This window comes from Rhinatrema bivittatum, chromosome 4 (genome assembly GCF_901001135.1).
Source record: "Rhinatrema bivittatum chromosome 4, aRhiBiv1.1, whole genome shotgun sequence".
Classification (NCBI taxonomy): Eukaryota; Metazoa; Chordata; class Amphibia; order Gymnophiona; family Rhinatrematidae; genus Rhinatrema; species Rhinatrema bivittatum.
In genome coordinates this window covers 368752058-368774785 of record NC_042618.1, presented here as the reverse complement: position 1 = coordinate 368774785, position 22728 = coordinate 368752058, and the positions used below count along the sequence as shown (strand labels likewise).

Genomic DNA, 22728 nt, shown 5'->3' with positions numbered 1-22728 from the left:
GGATTAGATGTTTCAGTTTCATAATGTTTGCTTTTAGGGGATACATCTTAATTTGCTACAATAATGAACAAGCTAAGCCAAAAAATTAAGTGCAAAGAATACTATAGAAAGATTGTTTGTTTTTTTTTTGTTTTTTTCTTTTTTAAATAGGAAGCCAGTTGGTTTAAGTATCCAAAGTGAAGTTATTCTGTCTTTTTTTTTTTTTTTTTTTAAACAACTAATGCAAACAGAATGTGGTCTCAAGCTAGGGATTATTCTTTGTTTCTACCATGCAGGTGGCTCCTGTTTCTTATTTGAGAATTTCGACAGCTCCTATTCTACACACACAAAATAAAGAGGCATTATCAGCTATTCCTTTAGGGATGACGATAATATTTACGGTTCATTTCCACGACAACTCTGGGGATACTTTTCATTCCCAGAATTCAGTTCTCAGCTTTTCAACCAACAGGTAATAACATATTCCATTAGCAACCTTTTATCATATTCTAATCCTCTTGTTAGATTTTCTGAACCAAAATTATTTTTTCTTATTTAAACCAAATTCATGGCCTGTTGGTTAATGCTGCTGTATGATACTAGATTGAAAATGATTTGGTAACTACACCTTTAGTTTGTCAGAGCTGCGGTAGTGGGCTAGGCCAGAGGTTTCTTTCTATGGTGTTTAGGTACCAGCCAACTCAAAAAGTATCTATTTTAATATAGTGCATCCTACTCTTTCAGTCACAGAAGATGTTTGTTGTACTTGGTTTCTGTGTGTGTGCCAGGAAGGTGGGAGAGAAGAAGGCAGGTTAAACAGGAACATTATATGATGACTACAAAACAGCTTTATCTTGGGTATTTCATGCTAACTGACTCATGACTCCATTGACCATGCCATAATATGGAAGAAAGTGTACTAGATGAACCAGAAAGGTGTGGAGTTTAGCATGGATGAATCAGAGAAGGAAGACATTCTTGAGCAAAGAAAAACATAACCAAATTTTATGCTAGTTTTTAGCCACACTGTCTGTTCCTTTCCAGCTATGTAACTAACATCTGAAATATTCACATCAGATAATGCCCACCTCAAGGAGATAGCAAAGCCATGCTCAAAAAGATTCTGCAGACTCACTATACTACACATTTTGTATAATAGAAAATAGCTCAGCATATTGAATTACTATAAAAGTGTATGCGTTTTGTAGGAAGTAGATCTTAACAACTGTTTCTAACATAACATTTTTATCTTATTTACTATAGTATTTCCTTTTGTTAGAGTCAACTAGTTAATACTTCCTAATAGATAACTGAGAAACTGAGTGTTTTTGTTAACTGAATTTTCTTAATAAATAATGGACCTAGATCAGTCTCACCCCCTTTTCCAAAGTCAATAAAATGCTGTTTCTTTCTGTCTACAGGGATGACTTTGTACAGATTGGGAAAGGAGTCACAAATTACACTTTTGTTATCCGTACTGTAAACATAGGACTGACACTGCTTGGGGTCTGGGATGTAGAACATTCAGGGATTTCAGACTATGTGCCCATTCCTGTTGAGCATGCCATTCATCCTGACTTAAAGGAGGACGCTGTAGTTGGTGATGTTATTTGCTTTAGTTCTACACTGGTAAACCAAGAAGGTAAGTTTTTGTTCTCTTGGAAAGCATTAAAACTTTGAATTCCTATATAAAAATAGCTTTCTAGTTAGGAAGAATAACTTTCAAACAACTGCGTGCAAAGGCATATACTCATGTATGTGGTCACGTGCATATTTGCTATAATATTTTATAATACACTCATATGATAGGTGTGTGTTAAAATACGCGTAATTTTACCACACACCACATGTATGTGCATAGGCTTACATACGAATACTTGTAATGCATTAAAACCACTAGGGATGTGAATCGTTTTTTGTCTATTTAAAATATCGTCCGATATATTTTAAATCGTCAAAAATCGTTAGAGGCGATATATAATAGGAATTCCCCCGATTTATCGTCAAAAATCGTAAATCGGGGGGAGGGGAAGGGGGAGGGCGGAAAAACCGGCACACTAAAACAACCCTTAAACCCACCCCGACTCTTTAAAATAAATCCCCCACCCTCCCGAACCCCCCCAAAATGCTTTAAATTACCTGGGGTCCAGTGGGGAGATCCCAGTGTGATCTTCCACTCTCGGGCCACGTCTGCGATAATGGCGCCGGCGCTATTTCGGTTCCTGTCCCCCGACGTCAAGAGCGCAGAAGATCGCTCCCGGACCCCCGCTGGACCCCCAGGGACTTTTGGCCAGCTTGGGGGGGCCTCCTGACCCCCACAAGACTTGCCAAAAGTCCAACGGGGGTCCGGAACGACCTCCTGCAGTCGAATCGTGTTGCCGTACGGCCGGCGCCATTTTGTGTAAAATGGCGCCGGCCGTACGGCAACACGATTCGACTGCAGGAGGTCGTTCCAGACCCCAGCTGGACTTTTGGCAAGTCTTGTGGGGGTCAGGAGGCCCCCCCAAGCTGGCCAAAAGTCCCTGGGGGTCCAGCGGGGGTCCGGGAGCGATCTCCTATGCTCCTGACGTCGGGGGACAAAAAACAAAATGGCGCCGGCGCTACCTTTGCCCTGTCATATGACAGGGCAAAGGTAGCGCCGGCGCCATTTCTACAACGCACCGGAGGCCCGAGAGTAAAAGATCACACCGGGACCCCCCCTCTGGACCCCAGGTAATTTAAGGCATTTTGGGGGGTTCGGGAGGGTGGGGGATTTATTTTAAAGGGTCGGGTGGGTTTTAGGGTTGTTTTAGTGTGCCGGTTTTCCCAGCACACTAAAACACGATTTAAACGATATTTACAAACCTAAAACGGCAACGATCCGATTCCCCCCCCCCCCCAGCCAAAATCGATCGTTAAGACGATCGATGACACGATTCACATGTCTAAAAACCAAGTATATCAGTGGATTGTATGTGCATATTTTACCCACATTTTAAATATATATGTGTGTATATTTTATACATGAAAGTAAGCTAGGACTTACTCGTGTAAATCCCAATTACATGCATTAAATCAGCCAGTTTTAAAACATGCTCGTATCAAAGAAATTAGCCAATTTACCAATTAGTCCACCAGTTCACCCATTTGTTCTCCAGGTCATCAAAACCCTCCTGGTTCTTCAGCCTGAATTCTCCCCAGACCTCCCGTCCTGTCAGTGCCACACAATAAACACATTTAATGTCATTTACACCAAATAATTAGGAGGTGTAAAAATACAAGTTAGAAATTGTACATGTATAAATGTCTTTTAAAATAGCAACTTAGATGCGTAACTGTTGGCCCCAACCTGGAACATCCCTACACTGCCCCCTTTTTTACATGTGTATATGTGCACATGAAAGTGAACATATGCATATAGGGGCAATTTTAAGACCCTCTCTCGGTTCCCGGTGTGTGTACATGGATGTGCCGATTTTATAACATGCGCGTGCATGTTATAAACTCTGATGAAAATCCACGCGCACATGTGTGCATGGCCCGCAACTTGTGCACACGTGAGGGGGTGGGACTTTATAACCTACTTGCAGCGACGTGATCAGCCAACTACATTCCTGCTTCATTCTGGTTCCAGGTCTACTATCTAAGCCCTGCTGGCCACCAGCACCGGAGGGATCAACCTAAGGGAAAGTGGCCATTGAGGGCAGAAGATGCCCTGTCGCTGTTTCAGTTGGAGTCCGTCAGACTCACTTTGCCATTCTTAGCCTTGAGGGTAACAGTTCTGGCATTACAGTTCTGGCATTACACTTTTACACTTTACAGAGTTGGAAGCTGCAAGCTTATTTATATACTAAGCAATCTGTACAGTTTTCTGCAGACCAGATGGGTCAAGCACTCCCATAATAACAAAGAGCATCTAGATGACCCTTCTTAAATTCTGGGAGACCTCCAAAAGTGACATGAGGAAATATTTGTTGTATGATGAGAAAAAAGCCAATGCCAAATTATTTTGATTTACCTAAATAACAATATGAAGTAAAGGATGCATTTCACAAAGATAGCAAATGCTTTTGCTAGCTACATATAAGTCTTCAGTAAATGTGCTAGTTACTAAAGCTATGCCCTCTCTCATGTATATCAAGCATAAGTTAAAATATTTTTGGTAACATACCAGGTAAACTAATGGAGAAGTTATTAGGAGTGCCAGTCAAATTTAACTGTATTCCTGTAGTGAAAGACAAAGGGACCTTTATATTACAGATTTTTTTCTCAACTTGTGCCTGTGGGAAAAATGTGTAGTACGAAGGACCCAAAGTGATGAATATAGTTTTTTACTTTGATCTAGTGGAGAAATTATCCAGATACAGTTAATAGAATAACTTTAGCTGAAAATTCAGCGGTACTTATCCAGGTAAACGTGCTGTTGAATATACTCAAGTAAATTTACTCTAATAAAGTTATCTGGACAATTTTGGCACTCACTGATTTACTGAATATTGAAAGAGAAAACTTTAGCAGCCGAGTAGTGGCTGATTATTTCCCTGCCCTCCACAAAAAGTTTAAAGCTGTAGTGCTGCTGAGTGGGTGCTGATCCTCACGCCCCTCCCCCCCATCCTTTACCTTCAAAAAAAAGTATGGGTAAAAATTCCCATCACTAGCCTTCTCCCCGGAGCCCCCAAAAGTAGCCTCAGTGCAGAGTCAGAGTCAGCGGAAAAGATCTTACCATCTTGTGCTCCACTAAATAATACGTGCCGGTAGCTTTAACAGTTATTGGCACTTAATAATAATTTATTCACTCTGGCTTAAAAGACCCATGATTGGTGTCTTCACGGACCCGCTGTCAGTAAAGAGACCAGTCCTCATTTAGAACTCATTTCAGCTGGAGTGCAGTAAATAAAGTAAAGGGCTAAAACTCGCTCGGTTGCCTGCACAAGATGGATTTAGACCCAAATTCTAAAAATAGTTCAAAATTCAGGGATGAAATAATAATGTTTAATGATACTTTAAAGAAGAGATCCATCCCAATTCTGCACTTGTTTGCCTAATTTAGGAAAGAAAATGAGAAAAAGAGAACAAAGGGTCATATTAGGCTGATTTCCTTATTTAATCAAGGAGCATTGAAATGGCAACAAATCACTGCATAAGGCATGTTAACAAGGGCAAGTGAATGAAGAGATTGCTATGGTTCACTAAAGAAGATGGAGAATAAGAGCAGAAAGAATAGCTTTGCTGAAATATAGACACAAAAGGAAGAGGACAGGCAAAATTACCAGGAAAAACAAAGCAAAACAGCACTCATACTGTACAAAAGTGTCTCAAGGCTTGGACGAACATCTCCTTATTTCTAGGTTGTCTACTTTTTTCAAACTATTAACTTTCCTATAATCTTATGCCCATCTCAGATGCTACCAGTCTTGAGAAGAAGAGGTGATTTATAAAGCCCAGACTCTGAGGTCCATTGAAAATTTACTTTAAGAGCACATTGGTTTGCAACAAACATACTGACTGGAACATTATGTGTGTCATTTGTAATCCACACAAACCTTCTGATTTTTTTTGGGGATCGAATACTTTTGCAAGCCACTGTATCTCCTGCATTAATGTGGTAGGGAACCAAAGCTTGAAATAATTGAATCATTTATGAACTGCCTTTACAACTAGTTCAGTTATACAGTAAAATGCCTTTGTAAAATGATGAGAAGGGGATGCCCAAAATGAAAATACACAGTATAGCCCATCATTTTTATCATTCAAGTGACTAATTCACAGAAAGGAAATAATTAAATATTGGTCTTTTAAAGTAGTATTATATTTACCCAAATTAGCCACAAAATTTCCATATGTGTGAATAAGATACTTTTGGCACCAGTATTAAAGCTTGGAAAGAAACCAGGAAATTGCTTAAACTAGATTATAGAGTATTGTATGTATTTCTTTATCTGTAAACCCTGAAAAATATGTACACATCTAAAGGTGAATTTTACAAGCCCAACATGTGCATTAATTAGGGGATGTGCGAATATGTCGGGCTCGTGTGCACCGAGCAGATTTTAAAAGCTGCCCGGATACACACACAAAAGACGCATTGTGCACACCTCGTAAGTTTTCAAAAAGGGGCGCTTTTTGGGATGTGAAAAACTGAGATGTGTGCTTAAATACTTATGCAATCCGGCATGCGCTAAGACCTCTTGCTGCATAACTTTACTTCTGCTATGGATGCAGTGTAAGTTATAAAATAAAGTTAAATAGGAAGATCTGCAGGGTTTTAAAGGTCAGGGATAACTGGGGTGAGTGAAAGCTATTGAACTAGAGGGGTTTGGAGGACCTATCTCTTAACTGGGCGAACTGGGTAAAACTAGAAATGGCTTGGGATGTACCCCTTTTAAAATCCCCCAGTTTACATGGTAGAATTGGTATTTGTGCACACTTGTGCACGCCCATTTAAAATTTGGCGCACGTGTGCATGACCAGGCTATTTTATAACGTGCATATACACACCCAAGTTATAAACCGATGAATGCGCACACTTGTGTGCCTGTGTGCCAGTTTGAAGGTTACCATCATATTGAACATGTAGCATACACACAAAGGGCTTGAATTAGTGCAGGTTTTCAAAATGTGAGCAGTAATGCCAATCACCAAGTCTTCAACCTACACTGGACAATTGTATTGGAAATTTGTGGAATATGAAACACCAAAATCGACCCTAGGGCTGAAGATTTATTGATTGATGCTACTGCTCACAAGTTTAAAGTTTTCGCTAATTCAGCTCTTCGTAGATGTGTAAAATATAAATTTTATCCCAGTACAAATAACAGAATATATGTGGGATGGTGTTCTCTGGGAATCCATCTTGATTGGCCTCAAGGACAAACTAAGGAACACTGAATTTATCTTTCAAACATCCTAAAGTTAACTGTAACATTCTCAGCAATGAGTTATTTTCATACCTTTAAGTGAGACATTACTGCTTTAGCCTGTCCTCAAGTTATACAGTGAAAGTTTATGAATACTCAGCTAGACACTTTTATTAAGGCAGTTGAAACCACAGACAATGTCTTTGATATAGAAGTTTATTGTTAGAGATGACTCAGAAATAGTTAGCAGATTTAGCCTCAAGGCTCTCTGGGTTATTAAATGATAACTTTACAGCAAAAAAACATTTTTATAACTGCATCTGTACCTATAATAATAATAATAATCATAATAAAACTTTCAATTCATGTATAAATGGTATATCTCCCCTGCTACAAGCCATAGAATAGGTTTTATTACATCAGAAACATGCCAGAAATGCAGGCAGAAAACAGCATAGTTTTTGGACTGTTTCTGGGATTGTTATGTGGTCCAAGGATTTTGGGAAATCTGCGGGACAAGTGTCATATTAGCATTCTGTACGTAAGTCATGCTATCCTGATGGATTTCTTGCATTATGTAGGTCACCTAACCAAAGATTTTAAAATAAAACCAATTTATTATGAGTGTGCTATTAATAGCCAAGAAATATGTTTTGATTTTTTGGAAGAAAGCTAAACTTTACAATCAGACAGTCTGGTGAAATCAGAAGCTCTAGGGAAGAAAAGGTTTTAGTTGCCAAAAATGACTGCTTCATTGAGCAGCTGGTCTTGGAATTGACAAGAGGGGTGACTACTTTAGATTTACTACTCCTCCTCCTCCTCACTGGAATGTAGGACCTGATGCTAGATTAAATGGTAGGGGAACTACTTGGCATTAGTGATCATAACACAATCAAATCTGACATAATCACCAGAGGCAGAATATTAACTAAAGCTATTAACTTTAACAAGGTAGACAATGAAAAAATGAGGAAAGTAGGTAGAAAAAAATAAAAAGGATCAGTTATAAGGTCAAAATTAACATAGGGCATGGGGATTGGTTATAAAATACCATCTTGGGAGGGAATCACATGATATGGTTTCCTCCTGAGCTCCGGGTGCCACGCTCTCAATATGAACTATGATCAGCCTTTCGACTCACCGTTTCCAGGTGGCCCTCTAAGACTGTGTGGCCCTCTAAGATTGTGCCTTACATGAATAAAACGTCGCCCACGCGCCAAAACCAGGAGGTAATTGACTATGTTGGGACGGAACACGCCAAGTATATTTTAAAAGCCACCCATATATGCACACACAAAAAGTTTTTCTAAAAAAGAAATGGGGCGTGGTCTGCGCAGGACATGGGCATTCCTGGATTTCTCAATGAAACCAGCATGTAAATACTTATGCACACAAACACACACCAGGGTTCCCTACCGCATAACTTTACTTCTGCTATGGCTGGCATGTAAATCATAAAACAAAAAATTATTGGTATGTCAGCAGGATTTTAAGGGTCGGGGTTAAAAGGTCAAAAAGTTGGCTGTTAAACTAGGGAGGTTTAGAAGTTCTATCCCTTGCCTGGGTGAACTGGGAATGAACTGCAATTGCATGGATGCACACCCTTTTTAAAATCCACCACTTATGTGGTGGAAGCAGGATTTGCGTGCACATGCATGCGCTCAGCCTATTTTAAAACATGCGCACATACACACGCGTATGTTATTAAATAGCTGCGTCCATGGGCACGAGCCAGCAAATGTATGCCTGCGAGCCTGTTTAAAAGTTACCATCCCAGGAGGTATGTTCACTATTGAAATAGCTAGCTATCTTAAAGTTAGCTGGCTAACTTTATCCAGCTCACTTTAATACAGCTCTTTGACCCGACCAGATTTAGCTAGCTAAGGGCCTGAATCACTAAGCATTTTTCCAGTAGAGACAGAATGGGAGAAAAGCCTTAGTGAATCAGGCCCTAAGTTAGCTGGCTAACTTTAAATATCAAAGTTAGCTGGATAACTCAATTGGCTAACTCATCTCCTCCCAGTTATGCCTCTAGAATGCCCCTAACTTAGCTGGCTAGAATTTAGCTGGATAAATGCCCAAATCTTGATTTACATGGATAACTTCTGAGTTATCTGGCTAAATGCTTTCAAATACAGACTTCTAAGCATCTACTTCACTAGGAAGAAAGGATTGCCAAAGAGGTAAAGCGAGGTGACAAAACATTTTTCAGATATATCAGAGAAAGGTCCGAAGTGGTATAGTGAAATTGAAAGGTAACAAAGATCAATGTGTAGAGAGAGATGAAATAGAAATATTAAACAAATACTAGTTTGATGTTCACTAAAGAAGACTCTTGAGAAGAACCTTTGCTGGTTGGCAAGACTGTGGATGAGAGCAGAGAAGATGAAACTCCGTTTATAGAAGAGAATATATGGGAAGAGCTAGGAAACCTGAAAGTGGACAAAGCGATGGGACTGGATGAAGTATATCCCAATAAACTGCAGAAGCTCAAAGTTATGCTGGCGGGTCTGCTGAAAGACCTGTTCAATATATCCTTGGAAATGGGAATGGTGCTACAAGATTGGAGAAGAGCAGTGGTGATCCCGCTTCACAAGAGTGGGATCAGAGAGAAGGCTGGAAACACAGGCTGGTTGGCCTCACTTTGTTTTTTTGGAAAATGGTGAAGGAAAAGAAAGTGAACTATCTACAATCTGATGGATTGCTTGACCCGAGGAGGCAAGACTCACCAGGGGACGGTCCTGTTGGACAAATCTGATTGATTTTTTTTGATTGGATAACTAGAGAACTGGATCAGGGAAGAGTGCTCGATGTGATTTACTTGGATTTTGTAAAGCTTTTGATAGGGTCCCGCATAGGAGACTCATGAATAAAATGAGAAGTTTGGGAGTAGGTGCCAAATTAATGGCTTGGATTGCAAACTCGTTGACTGACAGACAGCGAGTAATGGTAAATAGAACCTACTCTGAAGAAAGAACGGTGTTAAGTAAAGTGCAACAGGGATCAGTTTTGGAATCAGTTCTGTTCATTATCTTTGTCAGCAATGTTGTGGAATGGATACAAGGAAACATATGTGTATTTGCAGATGATACTAAGATTTGCAACAGAGTGGACATGCCTGAAGGAGTAGAAAAAATGAAAAGTAATTTAAGAAAGTTTGAAGACTGGTCGAGGATTTGGCAGCTGGGATTCAATGCTAAGAAGTGCAGAGTCTTGCATTCGGGGTGCGATAATCTAAAAGAGCTGTATGTGATGGATGGTAAAAGACTAATGTGCATGGACTGGGAAAAGGACCTTGGTGTTATAGTGTCTGGTAGGAATGTGTGAAACCCGAATCTATTGGTTTGGGCTTCGTTTTTGGCCCGCCACAGGAAATTTTGTATTTCCCGTGGTTCGGTCCTTTAAAATTCAGGGAGACCCGAATTTTGTTTTAGTGCACACTAACTCCCCGTTAGTGCATGCTAACATTTTTTCATTAGTGCGCACTAACCCCGAAAACGAATTTTTCCTGAAATTTCGGGAAAAATTCTTTCGGGTTTCGGGCTCCCGAACCAGGACGAATTAGGCAATTTCATTGAAATTGTCTAATTCGTCCTGATGAATGCACATCCCTAGTGTCTAGTGATCTGAAGGTGGCAAAGTAATGCGACAAGGCAATAGTTAAAGCTAGAAAAATACTGGTCTGCACAGAGTGAAGAATAACCAGTAAGAAAAAGGTATTGATGCCCTTGTACAGGTCCTTGGTGAGGCCTCACCTGAGTATACATTTAGTACTGGTGCCCGTATCTCAAAAAGGATAAAGACAGGATAGATGCGGTCCAAAGAAGAGTGACCAAAATGGTGTGGAGTTAGCATCAGAAGATTTATGAGGAGAGGCTGAAGGATCTGAATATATGTACCCTGGAAGAGAGGAGAGGTGTAGGGGAGATATGATATAGTCCTTCAGACACCTGAAAGGTTTTAATGATACACAATCATCAAACCTTTTCCGCTAGAAAGAAATCAGTAGAACTAAGGGTCACGAAATGAAACTCCAGGGAGGACTACTCAGAGCCAACTTCAAGAAATATTTCTTCATGGAGAGGGTGGTGAATGCCTGGAATGCCCTTCCAGAGGAGGTGGTGAACATGAAAACAGCGTGAGAATTCAAAGGAACAAGGGATAAACACCGTGGATCTCTAAAGGCTAGAGGATGGAAATGAAGGAAAGAGTGCATGGGATGCTGGTGTAGTGGTTCCTACCCTTAACAAATATGCCTTGATACTGTTAATACAACTCCATCATTGCTCTCTGCTTCAACAGCAGTGGGAAAAGGGAATTGGATTCAGGCAGCAACCTACAAGGGCCCCAAACAAATAAACATGTGGCTTTTACTACTTTTAACCAATAAGCCTGGTACTTTTGATGCAACTCTAGCATTGCTCTCTGTTTCCATGACAAGGATAAAAGGAAATTGGACTCAAACAGCAACCAACAAGGGCCCCTTCTTTTACAGTTTGGGGAAAAAATAAGCATGGGGGGGGGGGGGGGGGTGTAGCTTGCTGATGCAGCACATTCTAGCATAAGCTTGCTGGGTAGACTGGATGGATCATTTGGTCATTTTCTGCTGTCATTTATTTGTTTCTCTATCTTATCTTTAGAACATAAGAATTGCCATACTGGCTCGGACCATCAAGCCTAGTATCATGTTTTCATTTCCTTTTATTTTGTTTTGAAAAAAAAGCTGCTTAATTTAAAAATAATTTTTAAAAAATGCTCCATTGCCAGTATATAGGACATTCTGAGGTCTCCCACTGAAAAGGGTGCTTAGGGCACCTCTAACCTCCCCCCCCCCACCAACCACCAAAAAAACCCCAAAACAATTGCTGGGGCTGTGGTCTGCCCAGGCATCCCAAGCCTTTCATCTAGAGACCTGGTTAGTGAAAGGGGTAGGAGGGAAGCTTACTCGTTGCCTGGCCCTCCAGTGCCTTTATAAAAATGGCATCAAGTAGCCTCAAGTCACCATAGTGATATCAACATGGTGCTGGACTTGGGGTCAGCTGAAGTCATTTTGTTGCGTAGCTGTATAATCATATGGCCGTTCAATAAAATGGTGCCTGCCAGCCCTGACACTGGCACTATTTTGACATCACTATGGTGCCAGTCTCGGGGCTGGCCAGTGCCGTTTTAAAGTGAAGTTGGAGGGGCAGGAGGCAAGTGGGCATCCTTTCTGCCCCATTCACTAACAAGGACCCCCACCTGCAAAATGAAGGGAGTATTGGAAGTAATTTCTAAAACATAATCCTTTTCTTTATAAAAATTGAATATTTTTATTACTCAGATATGAAATATATGCTCATTTTTAGAAGCAGGTTTTTTTTTAATTGAAAGTGAGAACACTCTCCACATTTGAGTTTGTGATGTTCTGACTTCAGAATTAATTGAGCTGAGTCCCCCTGCTTGCAAAGTGTGCTGGGACCTGTTTTCAAGGAAAAGAGCCAAGCCATAAAACTGCTTTCATTTGCCACAGCTTGTAGAGTTACCCAGTTTGTAAATGTATAAAATAATAACCATAGTTTTCAAATAAATCTTTTCTCTCTAGGCTTGTCAGGAATATGGAGCTCTTCTTCAAACCACATTCTTCAAGTTGATCCAAAGACTGGTGCAGCTGTAGCAAAGGATTCAGGAGTTGTCACTGTGTATTATGAGATCCTTGGACAACTTAAAACATATAGGGAGGTGAGACACTATTAACTTTCACAGAACTGTGAAAGATAACATAGCAGAGACTTGTTTGCTGTCTGTTGTAATCGTATTTGGACTTAAGGTCATATTTTTCTTTCCATAGAAAACTTAGAATACCTATTGCAGTTGCATGAAACTTGTTTGAAATGTATTAAATTATTCCAGTTTCTTTGTACTAGATTCTTAGGCAGGTTGTGAGAAAACAAAGGAAAGCATTTAAAGGAATTGTAAGCACATCTTTACCGCAGCTTGCACATCGAATTGTAAAGAAAGCAATTTGACCTGCTAGCATTTTTTTTTATTTGCTGTTGTATGAAAGGGCTGATTTCCTTTCCTGCATCTGCTGCTTCAAGATGCTGAACAGTTTTTGATCAATGCAGTGTGTTTCCCATTGAAATTTTAACATCTGAATAAAACGTCACAAAGCACGTAGATATATATATATTTTTTTTTTAAGTGTTTGTGCCATATTTACATTGCTCTGTGATAGTTACTAAATGAAAAAGACTTGCATGTCTTGTATCTAAATGAAAGACTACACTTCTCTATTCACGTTATCTTCAGACATACAATTACTACTATGCTTCTCTGCTAAATAAAGCATAGTGCCTGTAAAGCAGATCAAATTAGTTTTGGAATTGCAAGAAGTAACTGAAATTGTTTTTCACATTGCATTGCTTAAAAAATGATTTCCTAGAGAGTTGGAGCCCAGTGATAGCAGTATTAGGAGCTGCTAAGCAGATTGGGTTCATGCTTGACACAGTTGGAAACAAGACTGCGTCAGACATCATTCTGTGGCGACACCAACTTGGCCATTAGAGTTCACTTGAGCCACAATTTCAAACAGGTCGATCCAGTAAGGGCAGGTAGGAAGAGCTGCATTAGTGCCGGGCGCACCCGAGGTTGCCGCACGCACAGTCCAGCTCACCTACCGCTCGATCCTGTACTATAATCTCATGCAAATGTAAGCAGCGTCCAAGAAGCGTTAGGCGAAGCGTTAGCCCCGCACAGCCCATTTTACTGTATAGGCGCTTAATACAGCGCCTATACAGTATCCTGGGTGCGCTGGTACCTGTCATTTCAAATGTCATTTCAAATGACAGGCACCAGGAAGTGGATCCCAACTTTAACCCATGAAAACCTAAAAACCGAAAATCCCCTCCTCCCGAAGCAGCTCGACATGTGCCAACTTACCTTTTGTTGCTTTTCAGTCCCTTCCCTTCTCTGCCGTCCTCTGGAGGGGGCAGCCGGCGGTGAAAGCGGCTTGCAGCGTTCCCCCCGCACAGGTTCCCGTTCTCCTGGCTCGGCCCTCATCAAATTGTCAAGTCGGGTGAGAGCCCACTGTTCTGTGTCCTCTCCAGTCACGGCGCGAGCGAAGGCATGCTCAAGCTAAGGTGATCAGACAGTTCCTGCTTTGCTCGGAGATATTCAAATCAAAAGTCATGGCGCGAGCGAAGCGAAGCGTACTTTCATTAGCCTGAGTGCCCATCAATTTGGGCGCTCCGGCCAATGAAAGCACATAGACGGGCGCGCGTGACATCACGGCGTGCATCACGCCCATCTATGTGCTTTCATTGGCTGGAGCGCCCAAATTGACAGGCGCTCCAGCCAATGAAAGCACATAGACGGGCGCACGTGACGCACGCCGTGACGTCACGTGCGCCCGTCCATGTGCGCCCAAATTGACGGGCACTCAGCCAATGAAAGCATGCCCGTCTCATTGGCTGGAGCGCCCGTCAATTTGGGCGCTCCGGCCAATGAAAGCACATAGACGAGCGTGACGCACGCCCTGACGTCACGCGCTCCCGTCTGTGCTTTCATTGGCCGGAGCGCCCAAATTGACAGGCGCTCAGGCTAATGAAAGTACACTTCGCTCGCGCCGTGACTTTTGATTTGAATATCTCAGAGCAAAGCAGGAACTGTCTGATCACCTTAGCTTGAGCGCGCCTTCGCTTGCGCCGTGACTGGAGAGGGCACAGAACAGTGGGCTCTCACCTGACTTGACAATTTGATGAGGGCCGAGCAAGGAGAACCGGGACCTGCGCAGGGGGGAACGCTGCAAGCCGCTTTCACCGCCGGCTTCCCCCTCCGAGGACGGCAGAGAAGGGAAGGAGCTGAAAGCAACAAAAAGTAAGAAAATAACAAAAAGTAATGTTGAGTCGCTTCGGGAGGAGGGGATTTTAGGTTTTTAGAGGTTTCCTTTTGGGGGAAAGTTTGCCGTCTACCCTTACCCTTGCCTCTAACCCAGGGGTAAGGGTAGGTGATAAGTTAGCAGGTTAAACACGCGGCAAAATGGCAGGGTAAAATAGCGATAGTCATGGTGTGCGTTACTGTATGGGAGGGAATAGCTAATTTGATCATTTACATTTAATATACATGCCGCGTGCGGAAGGGGTTACCCGGTGATTTAAAGAGGCGGTAAGGATGGGTTAAAGGGGATAGTGTATCGCAGGAAGAGCTAACGCGGCCGGAAAGTGAGTAGAAAGCGGGTTAGGAGCGGGGTAACCGCGGCCCCACTTTACTGTATCGAGCCGAAAATCAGGCACAGTACATTTCCTCTGTCTGAAGAAAGCTTCTGCAGTGAATCAGAGGAGGACAAGAGATGGAGGAGTAAATCAGGGCCAGTAGTTCTAGTCTGGTAAGCTATTTCAGATTCCAGCTGGCTTGCAAATCAATGGTGAAAGGCCAGGCTAACATATAACAAAAAAAAACAAAAAACCCTTTAAAAGTAGAGACACAAAAAAAAAGACAATACACTAGTTAAAAAGATCATTAACAAGCCTACCTTTCTAACATCATTGCATCCTGATGCAAGCTTTGATGATTTAACAACCTTCACCAATTTGGTTTACGTACATGTGTTTTAGATTCAGATCTACCCGCCACAGAAGACCAAAGCCATGCATGTAAGCGGAGCAAAAAGCAATTTGCAGGCAATTGCAGCCTCAAAGATTATAGTTGTAATCGGGGAAAACAGCAACAACTTGAAAGGTACATTTATGGTCACTAATTTTCTCCCTGCTTTTTCATCATATACTTTTTCTGTGTCTTTCTTTGTGTGGATGCTAAGTCCCCTTGAATGAGCAGAAATAAAGGTCAACAAAAAAATTTAAGCTAATAACCTTTTTGTTAGTACGTTTCTTGAATAGCTTTCAGGAGTTACACTCTCTTAATTGGGTTAAAAAAAAAAACAGATCAAAGATGATACCTGAACGTACAAGGAGTCATAGTGGCAGAGTGATAAGAACATAAATGAGAGGCAGCAGAATTAGGTTAGAAAGTCTAGGGATCTGTTAAATCCTTTGGGGACCAGTTTTTTTTTTACCTGCTGTTCATGCACTAGGTTTCAAACGAAAAATACACACATACTTTTACTTTGATTTTCCTCAGGGAAAGGTATCCCACAGACATTTGCAGGTGCTTTTTTCTGTAGGTAGTTTTTCCGATGAAAACTATGTATGTAGTTTTCTCCACCCATCCTAATCCAGCCCCTGAAACACCCTAGCTGCAATGTAGGTAAAAGCATATGCTTTATGGAGCTATGTGGGCTATTCACTAAAGCCCGGTAACCCACATTGTTTTATTTACTTATTTGATTTGATTTATATTCTGTTTTTTTTGGGGACTTCAAAGCAGATTGCATTCAGGTACTAAAGTTAACATTGATCACGCTAACTTTAACATGGGTTAATGCCCGTTTTCACGGGTAAAGTATTGTTTTATACATGGAAATGGCTTTGAAAATTACCCTCTTAGGTGTGTGTGTATGTGTGTGTGTGTTTGCAAGTCTGTGATGCACAGAGACACCAGAATTGTCATGTAAATTTCAAATTCATGTCCTCATGCCTGACACCCCCCCCCCCACACACACACACACAGAAACTGGATTTTTCAAAATTTCTTGGCACAATATGCGGGTAAATGTACGTGCATAAGGCCTCGCTCTGCAGACTTTTACCTGCAGAGGGAGAGGTTTTCATGGGGGGCAGAGTTGGAATGGGGTTTGAAATGATGCACATACTTCTAAATTTTCAAGAGTATGCACATTTTTTTTGCCATGAAAAGTACCTGCATAAATTAGCAGATATAAATGTGTGTGGGTACTTTTCTTGGTGTAATTTTCAAAGAGAAATTATATGCATACTTCACTTTGAAAATTAGTGCAAAGTCCATGGGTAAAAAGTACTTGCAGACTTTGCACTTAAGCGGCCAATGTTAAAATTACCCCCTTAGAGGCTGAGTCACAAAACTGCATTAACATGTTTATTCCACATTAAAAATGTAATGCCTCTTACCACACCCTAGAGAATTACTCTCAGAAAGATTTAACAGACAAGTGGGCTTTCTAACTAACTTCACAAAAAAGTACAAATAAGGGGAAAACGATGTAAATTACTAAATCCAGTGACCTATCCCATTGCAATATAAATCTGAAGAATCCAGATAATTGGTGCATCACAGAACTGGCTTTAGGCAGATTAGGGTCATCGTACTGGGCACACTTAGGCCTTATTGCATCTTTGCCTATATTAAAGCTCTTCATTTAATCATTGGTCTGTATGTCCACAATATCCATATATTTTTAAACTTTCCTTTGCAGTTAAAAAGATAATTTAAATATTAGCGGTACTTATTCTGTTATTCCAACCCCGACATGTTTCCATGCTTCAAGAGCATATTTTGCATCAGGCAGCTCACTTAATAAAGTAACAGTATCGCATTTTCACTTGAAATATCGGCATCTTTAAATAAACAAATAAACATATCCACAAGAAGAAACTATATTATGTCATCATCTTTTAACATATAATCACAAAACACAGTGAGTTATTCTTGTACAGATCGATTCTGCTCAATTCACCATTGGTCACCCTACCGTGCTGATCCTCTCCAAGATGTCTACAAAAACAGCAGTTTAACACGGACTTATTTAAAAAAACAAAATGTCTGTCAAGTTAAACATCCAATTAAATTCAGTGACCTCACTCTTTAGACGTGATGAGCACAGTTAGCCTTTATGGTGCCATAAACATGGACACTATACAAATCAATATTAAAACCCTTGGGGTGTACTGATCTCAAAGTAAAGATCCAGAATTGTTCACGATAATGCCTTTTGGTCACCCCAACTCCAATCAGATTGAACCTTATTAATAACACACCACCTTAGTTTTTGAAATGTGTCGTACAGCAATACAGTGTTGGACCATGGGTGGTTAAACAGCTCCAATGTTCCACCAGTCACATCTTAATAGATCTCTTCGTGCAACCCATATACATTTTGGTACATGGCACATGATATAAACAGCCCATGTTTAGGAGGATAAGTGCCCATGTAGAATAGGAGGATAAGTGTCACTAATATTTAACTGCAAAGGAAAACTTTCCAGAAAATATATAGTCTCATTGATATGGATATTGTGAACATACAGACTGATGATTATATGAAGGGCTTTAGTCTAGACTAATGATGTAATAAGGCCTAAATGTGCCCAGTATGTTGGCTCTAATCTTTCTAATTACCAGACAGAATGATAAGGTGGTGATAGAAAGACAATAGCACTATCATATCACCACATACACCTTTCCCCTCTCCCCCTTCATAACACCTTTGTCATGAAATCTGTGAATAATTGGTATATTCAGTTATCTTTCTGCCTTGATCTGCTCATTTTGTTTTTTACCTGTTTTGAAGGGAGTGTTAACTCCTGAAAATTATTCAAAAATGAATTATTAGTCCAATTAAAAGATATTACCTTCTAATTTCTGTTCTTGGCCTTTTTTTCTTCAGGGATCAGAAATTATGTAGAGACCCCACTGGTGGGAAAAACAAACTGAACGCATCTGCTATCCACTGATTAGCAGAATGGCATTCAGGAAAAATGATTTGGCTATGTGATCACTGAAAGATGGCATTGTGACTAATATAAACCTTGATTTTGTCAGTAGGCACACCAGGCCTGTGCCTGGGGCATCAAAAATCTGGGGGAAGCCAGCTGGTTGAAGATTTTGCTGCCTTTCAGCAGTGCTGAATTTCACTTTTTCCTGATCCAGCCCCTTCCTTTCCAGGAAGCCAGCAGAGAAACAGGATTGGAAGGGGCGGAGCCTGGAGCAAACATAGCAAAACAAAGAGCTACTTTGGTCCCTAATCCAGTCCTTCCCCCTCCTGTCATTCAGGGAAAGGAGGGGAAGGGCAGGTTAGGAAGGGCTGAGTGGGGATCATTGGGGAGGGAGGTGAGAGGGGATCAGCTGGGTGGGGGGGGGAATGTGTGTGTGTGTGTGTGTGTGTGTGTGTGAGAAAGGAATGAGGAAGAGGACAGTGTTTGTACATACAAGAGAGAGAAGGTATTGTGCCAGCTGTGTGTGTGGATGCCACATTGAATGGGAGCGTAGAGAAGGAGATAAAAGGAGGAGCTATACCAAAGCATGGTAGGGATACCAGCCGCCTCCTCCTCCTCTTTCCCCAGCAATGCAGTTTAGATCCTCTCTCCCTTGACATCGGATTCTTTCCCCCAGATCCTGGAATCTTCCTCCCTTCCTTTCTATTTCTCCCTTCTACCCAGATCCTGGAACCCACCACGTTATACCCACCTACTCACTCCTCTTCTTCCTCTATCCCAGCAACTCCCTCTCTCTCTCTCCCTTTTCTTCTCCTATACTATATTCTGGATTTCCCTCCTTTCCCCATCTCCCTTCCTACCCATCCCCAGACCTCTCTACCTTTCCTCCTCCAGTCCTCTCACCTTTTCCTCAGCCCATTGCTGGGCTCCCTCCTTTCTCTCCCCCATTCCTGAGATCGCTTCCCTCTATTGATGCTTGAGATCTCTTTTCCTCACCAAATAAAAATAAATAAATAAATTATACTGACACAAGCAAGGTTAGAAAATTAGTTCATTTTTATAACATAACATAAAAGATGGGAATGTTTGCCAATGTGATTTGGAATGTTCTAGTTTGATTCCCGCAGAATCTACTTCTGAATTGCTGCAGAAACTGTGCAGCTGTGCCTTAGACCTTCTCTCTGTCGTCTGACCTTACAGTGAGAAGGGGACAACAGCACCAACAATTCTTAGGGGTGACAAAACATTAAATTCATCCATGGGCAAATATGTTTCTAAATCTTCTTGTATTGTGCTCCCATAATACGAAAATCGTAAATTGTTTATTGGGTTCCTGGACAAAAAATAAAAACTACCGCCCCTTCCCTTTTCTTCTTTTAAACTGCCAAGTCAAATTACATTCAGACACAGTATTTCCCTGTCCCAGAGGGTGTGCAATCTAAGAGCTTCATTTACTAAGCTTTTTTTCCCCAATCACACAGACTGGGAGAAAAGCCTTAGTAAATCTGGCCCTAAGTTTGTTCCTGAGGCAACAGAAGATAAAATGACTTGCCCAAGGTCACAAGGACTTGGCAGCAGGGTTTGAACTCTGGCTTCCCTGGTTCTCAGCCCACTGCGCTAAGCACTAGGGCAACCATCCATACATATTGATTTGTGCATAAAATGATCTCCCCTCCTGGCTCAGCTAATGCAAGACCCGGGAGGGCCACATACCCTTAATTTGCTGCTTGTGTCTCATATGCGAGAGATGTTAATCCAAGCCTGCCACTTGTCCAGGCATTCTTGCACATATCGACATCTTTTTACTATCCCCAAAACGGAGCTGAATTCTGCTTCTGAGTGATTGATTTAGTGAAGATTTGTTATCGGGATAAAATGCAGTTGAATATCAACCTAATTGTATTTGCTTGGGAAAAAGATATAAAGAAAATTGTGGGCTATGATTAGAAATTAGCGACTATTGATAAGTATGAGCTAAGCCATTTTCACAAATTTATGAATGCCCTTTATTAGTCATGTTGAGATATATTTACAATTTGTCATCTCTATAGTCCAGCCAGCATCTTTACCATCCACAGTATTTCTATCTTTGGTATCCTTACCTTTATTGTCCATGGTATTTTCAAATGGAGTAATTGTTGTTAGGTAGATTCATTAGGTTCATCCCTCTTTTGTTAAGCCACCATTGTATTATAGCCATACCTGATGATTTTTGTTTTTTAATATCCTCCTTTGAGTTTGCTTTTTAGTTGTTCCTGGTCTCTCTTACATGCATGCATCAGTGCATTGCCCAAGATGGGATTTTAGCTGAAAGAACAGCATGGCAGCAGTTCCACTTAATCAGATTCACAACAGTGGGAGCACATAAATAGCAGGATAGAAAACCCTTGTGAACACCTATATCTCCCCAGGCATCAAATAAAATGAGAAGGAATAAAATGCATCTTACTAAGTCTGTTTTAACCACCAATATATTTAAAAAAATGGTTTTGCTAGTTTTGCTGCTTTGAAATGGCTTCTGCTTGACTTTCTGATGAACAATTGGTTAAAAAGTGAGAAGATCAGATTCTACGGGCTGTAGATGTAACCATTAGTTAAGGGTGTTATTACAGTAGAATACCTGCATATAAAATGAACATTCTGACAGCTTGTATGTAAGCCAACTTTTATACTCTACATTGCTTAATTGATCTATCTATAGTGTGCTACGCTAAGCTGTTAAGCAGCCTGTCAAATGAAAACAGGGAATTACCAAGAAATATTGAAAGCATTAGGAAGCATTTTAAAGTTCCTTGCATTCTAATTTTAGGAACAGAAATGCATATTGCATATGTCAGTGCCAAGATAGAGAAAGAAGGAACCTGAGGTTTGTTTGCTCTTCAGAGATATTGACATTGAGGGACCTCAGAGCTGCTTTGGTAGAGGTAGCATCACTGGCATGATGAGGGAAGGACTCTATGTTGCTTTGGACTGGTGGCATCATGGAAGACAGAGACAGGCCATCTTCTGGCTATTCCCACTCTAAGAAGGCAAGGGTTTCACCTCTGACACCAGCATTGAGAGAAGCAGAAGAAGCATTGGCATCGGTCTCAGTTGATGCCAGGAGCGGGAATGGTCTGGTATCTGTCGAGAACCCTCTTGAAGTGGTTCTGTGGTGAGGAGTGTTCATCCTCCCAGAAATTCCAGTACTCATGGCAGACTCCAACAGTACTGGTATCAGCCACCAATAATCCTCTTGGTTCTAATGAGAACATGGCCACCCCATCTCCCTCCCAATAGGTGATGGCATCAGCTGTTTTTGAGGAAGAGTTGAAGAAGATGATCCAGCAGGTCTTAGAGAAGGTGTGCTGCAAGGCATTGGTGTCAGAGCATCAAGGGCACTGCCTTTTGGGCTGCCCAGCGGCACAGCAAAAGCATGAGTGCCAGTGCCAGGACTGCTTCCGATTCCTGAAGGAAGATCAGGGTCGATGCCTGCTGCCCCATTATTAATCTCTGGTTCCTTGGGAAAGGATGCAGTCCCAAACACACAAGAGTGCTTCCCACATGGATTATGGGTAAGGATTGGGTGTCTCAGCAGTCCTCGCCCCTTGCAGACCATGGGGAATTGAACTCAGAATACTCATGTGGGTTCAGCTATGTTCTTGTGGCCTCTCTGAAGAAATCATCGATGGATCTCCCCTCTGACCTCTCACCTCTGCCAGAGTGAAGGAAGTCCCCTCCTGAGGACCTCTCTTTCACAGGAGAATGGCAGAGTCCATGTCATTCACTTTACAGACTGAGAAGGAGACCAGAAACAAAGTGCTGGATATCCTTCAGTTTGTGGAGCTCTCTAGAAGAGGTCATGGTTATCCCAATCCATGAAATTCTTTAGGAGGTACAGATGAGGATGTGGGAGAACTTCCTCTCTGTAGCGCCCATCAACAAGAAAGTGAACAAAATTTATCTCATCCAGAAGGCTCCCAGATTTGACAAGACAGTTGCTGCACCTCTCTGTGGTGGTTGAATCCATGCTCTAGAAGGCCAAGAGGACTAGGACTTATTCCTCAGTACCCTCCAGAAAGGAGCCCAGGACTTGTGACACTCTTGGGAGGAAGGTTTTACAGGGGCAATGCTCAGTGCCCACATTGCCTCTTGCCAGCTTGTCATGGGACAGCACATCTGGGATCTGCTGAAGCAGATGCAGAGGGTGGCCAAGCAGCTCCCTCAAAAGAATTATTATGCCTTCCTGTCACTACTGGACAAGGACCAGGAGAGTGGAAAACATCTGGTTCACTTGACCTTTGATTTTTTTGAGATGGTATTGAGAATCTCTACGTGGTGATTGACACCTGCAGACTCGCCTGGCTGAG

At 41.5% G+C, this 22728-nt stretch overlaps 1 protein-coding gene across 1 annotated transcript in view; it reads left to right on the top strand.

Moving 5' to 3' along the window:
• NUP210 (nucleoporin 210) overlaps nt 1-22728 on the top strand; it is a 307403-nt gene that overhangs the window by 237926 nt on the left and 46749 nt on the right. Inside the window, 4 exon segments of the mRNA XM_029600827.1 lie at nt 276-451; nt 1401-1621; nt 12397-12533; nt 15407-15530. Coding sequence (XP_029456687.1) covers nt 276-451; nt 1401-1621; nt 12397-12533; nt 15407-15530 — 658 coding nt within the window.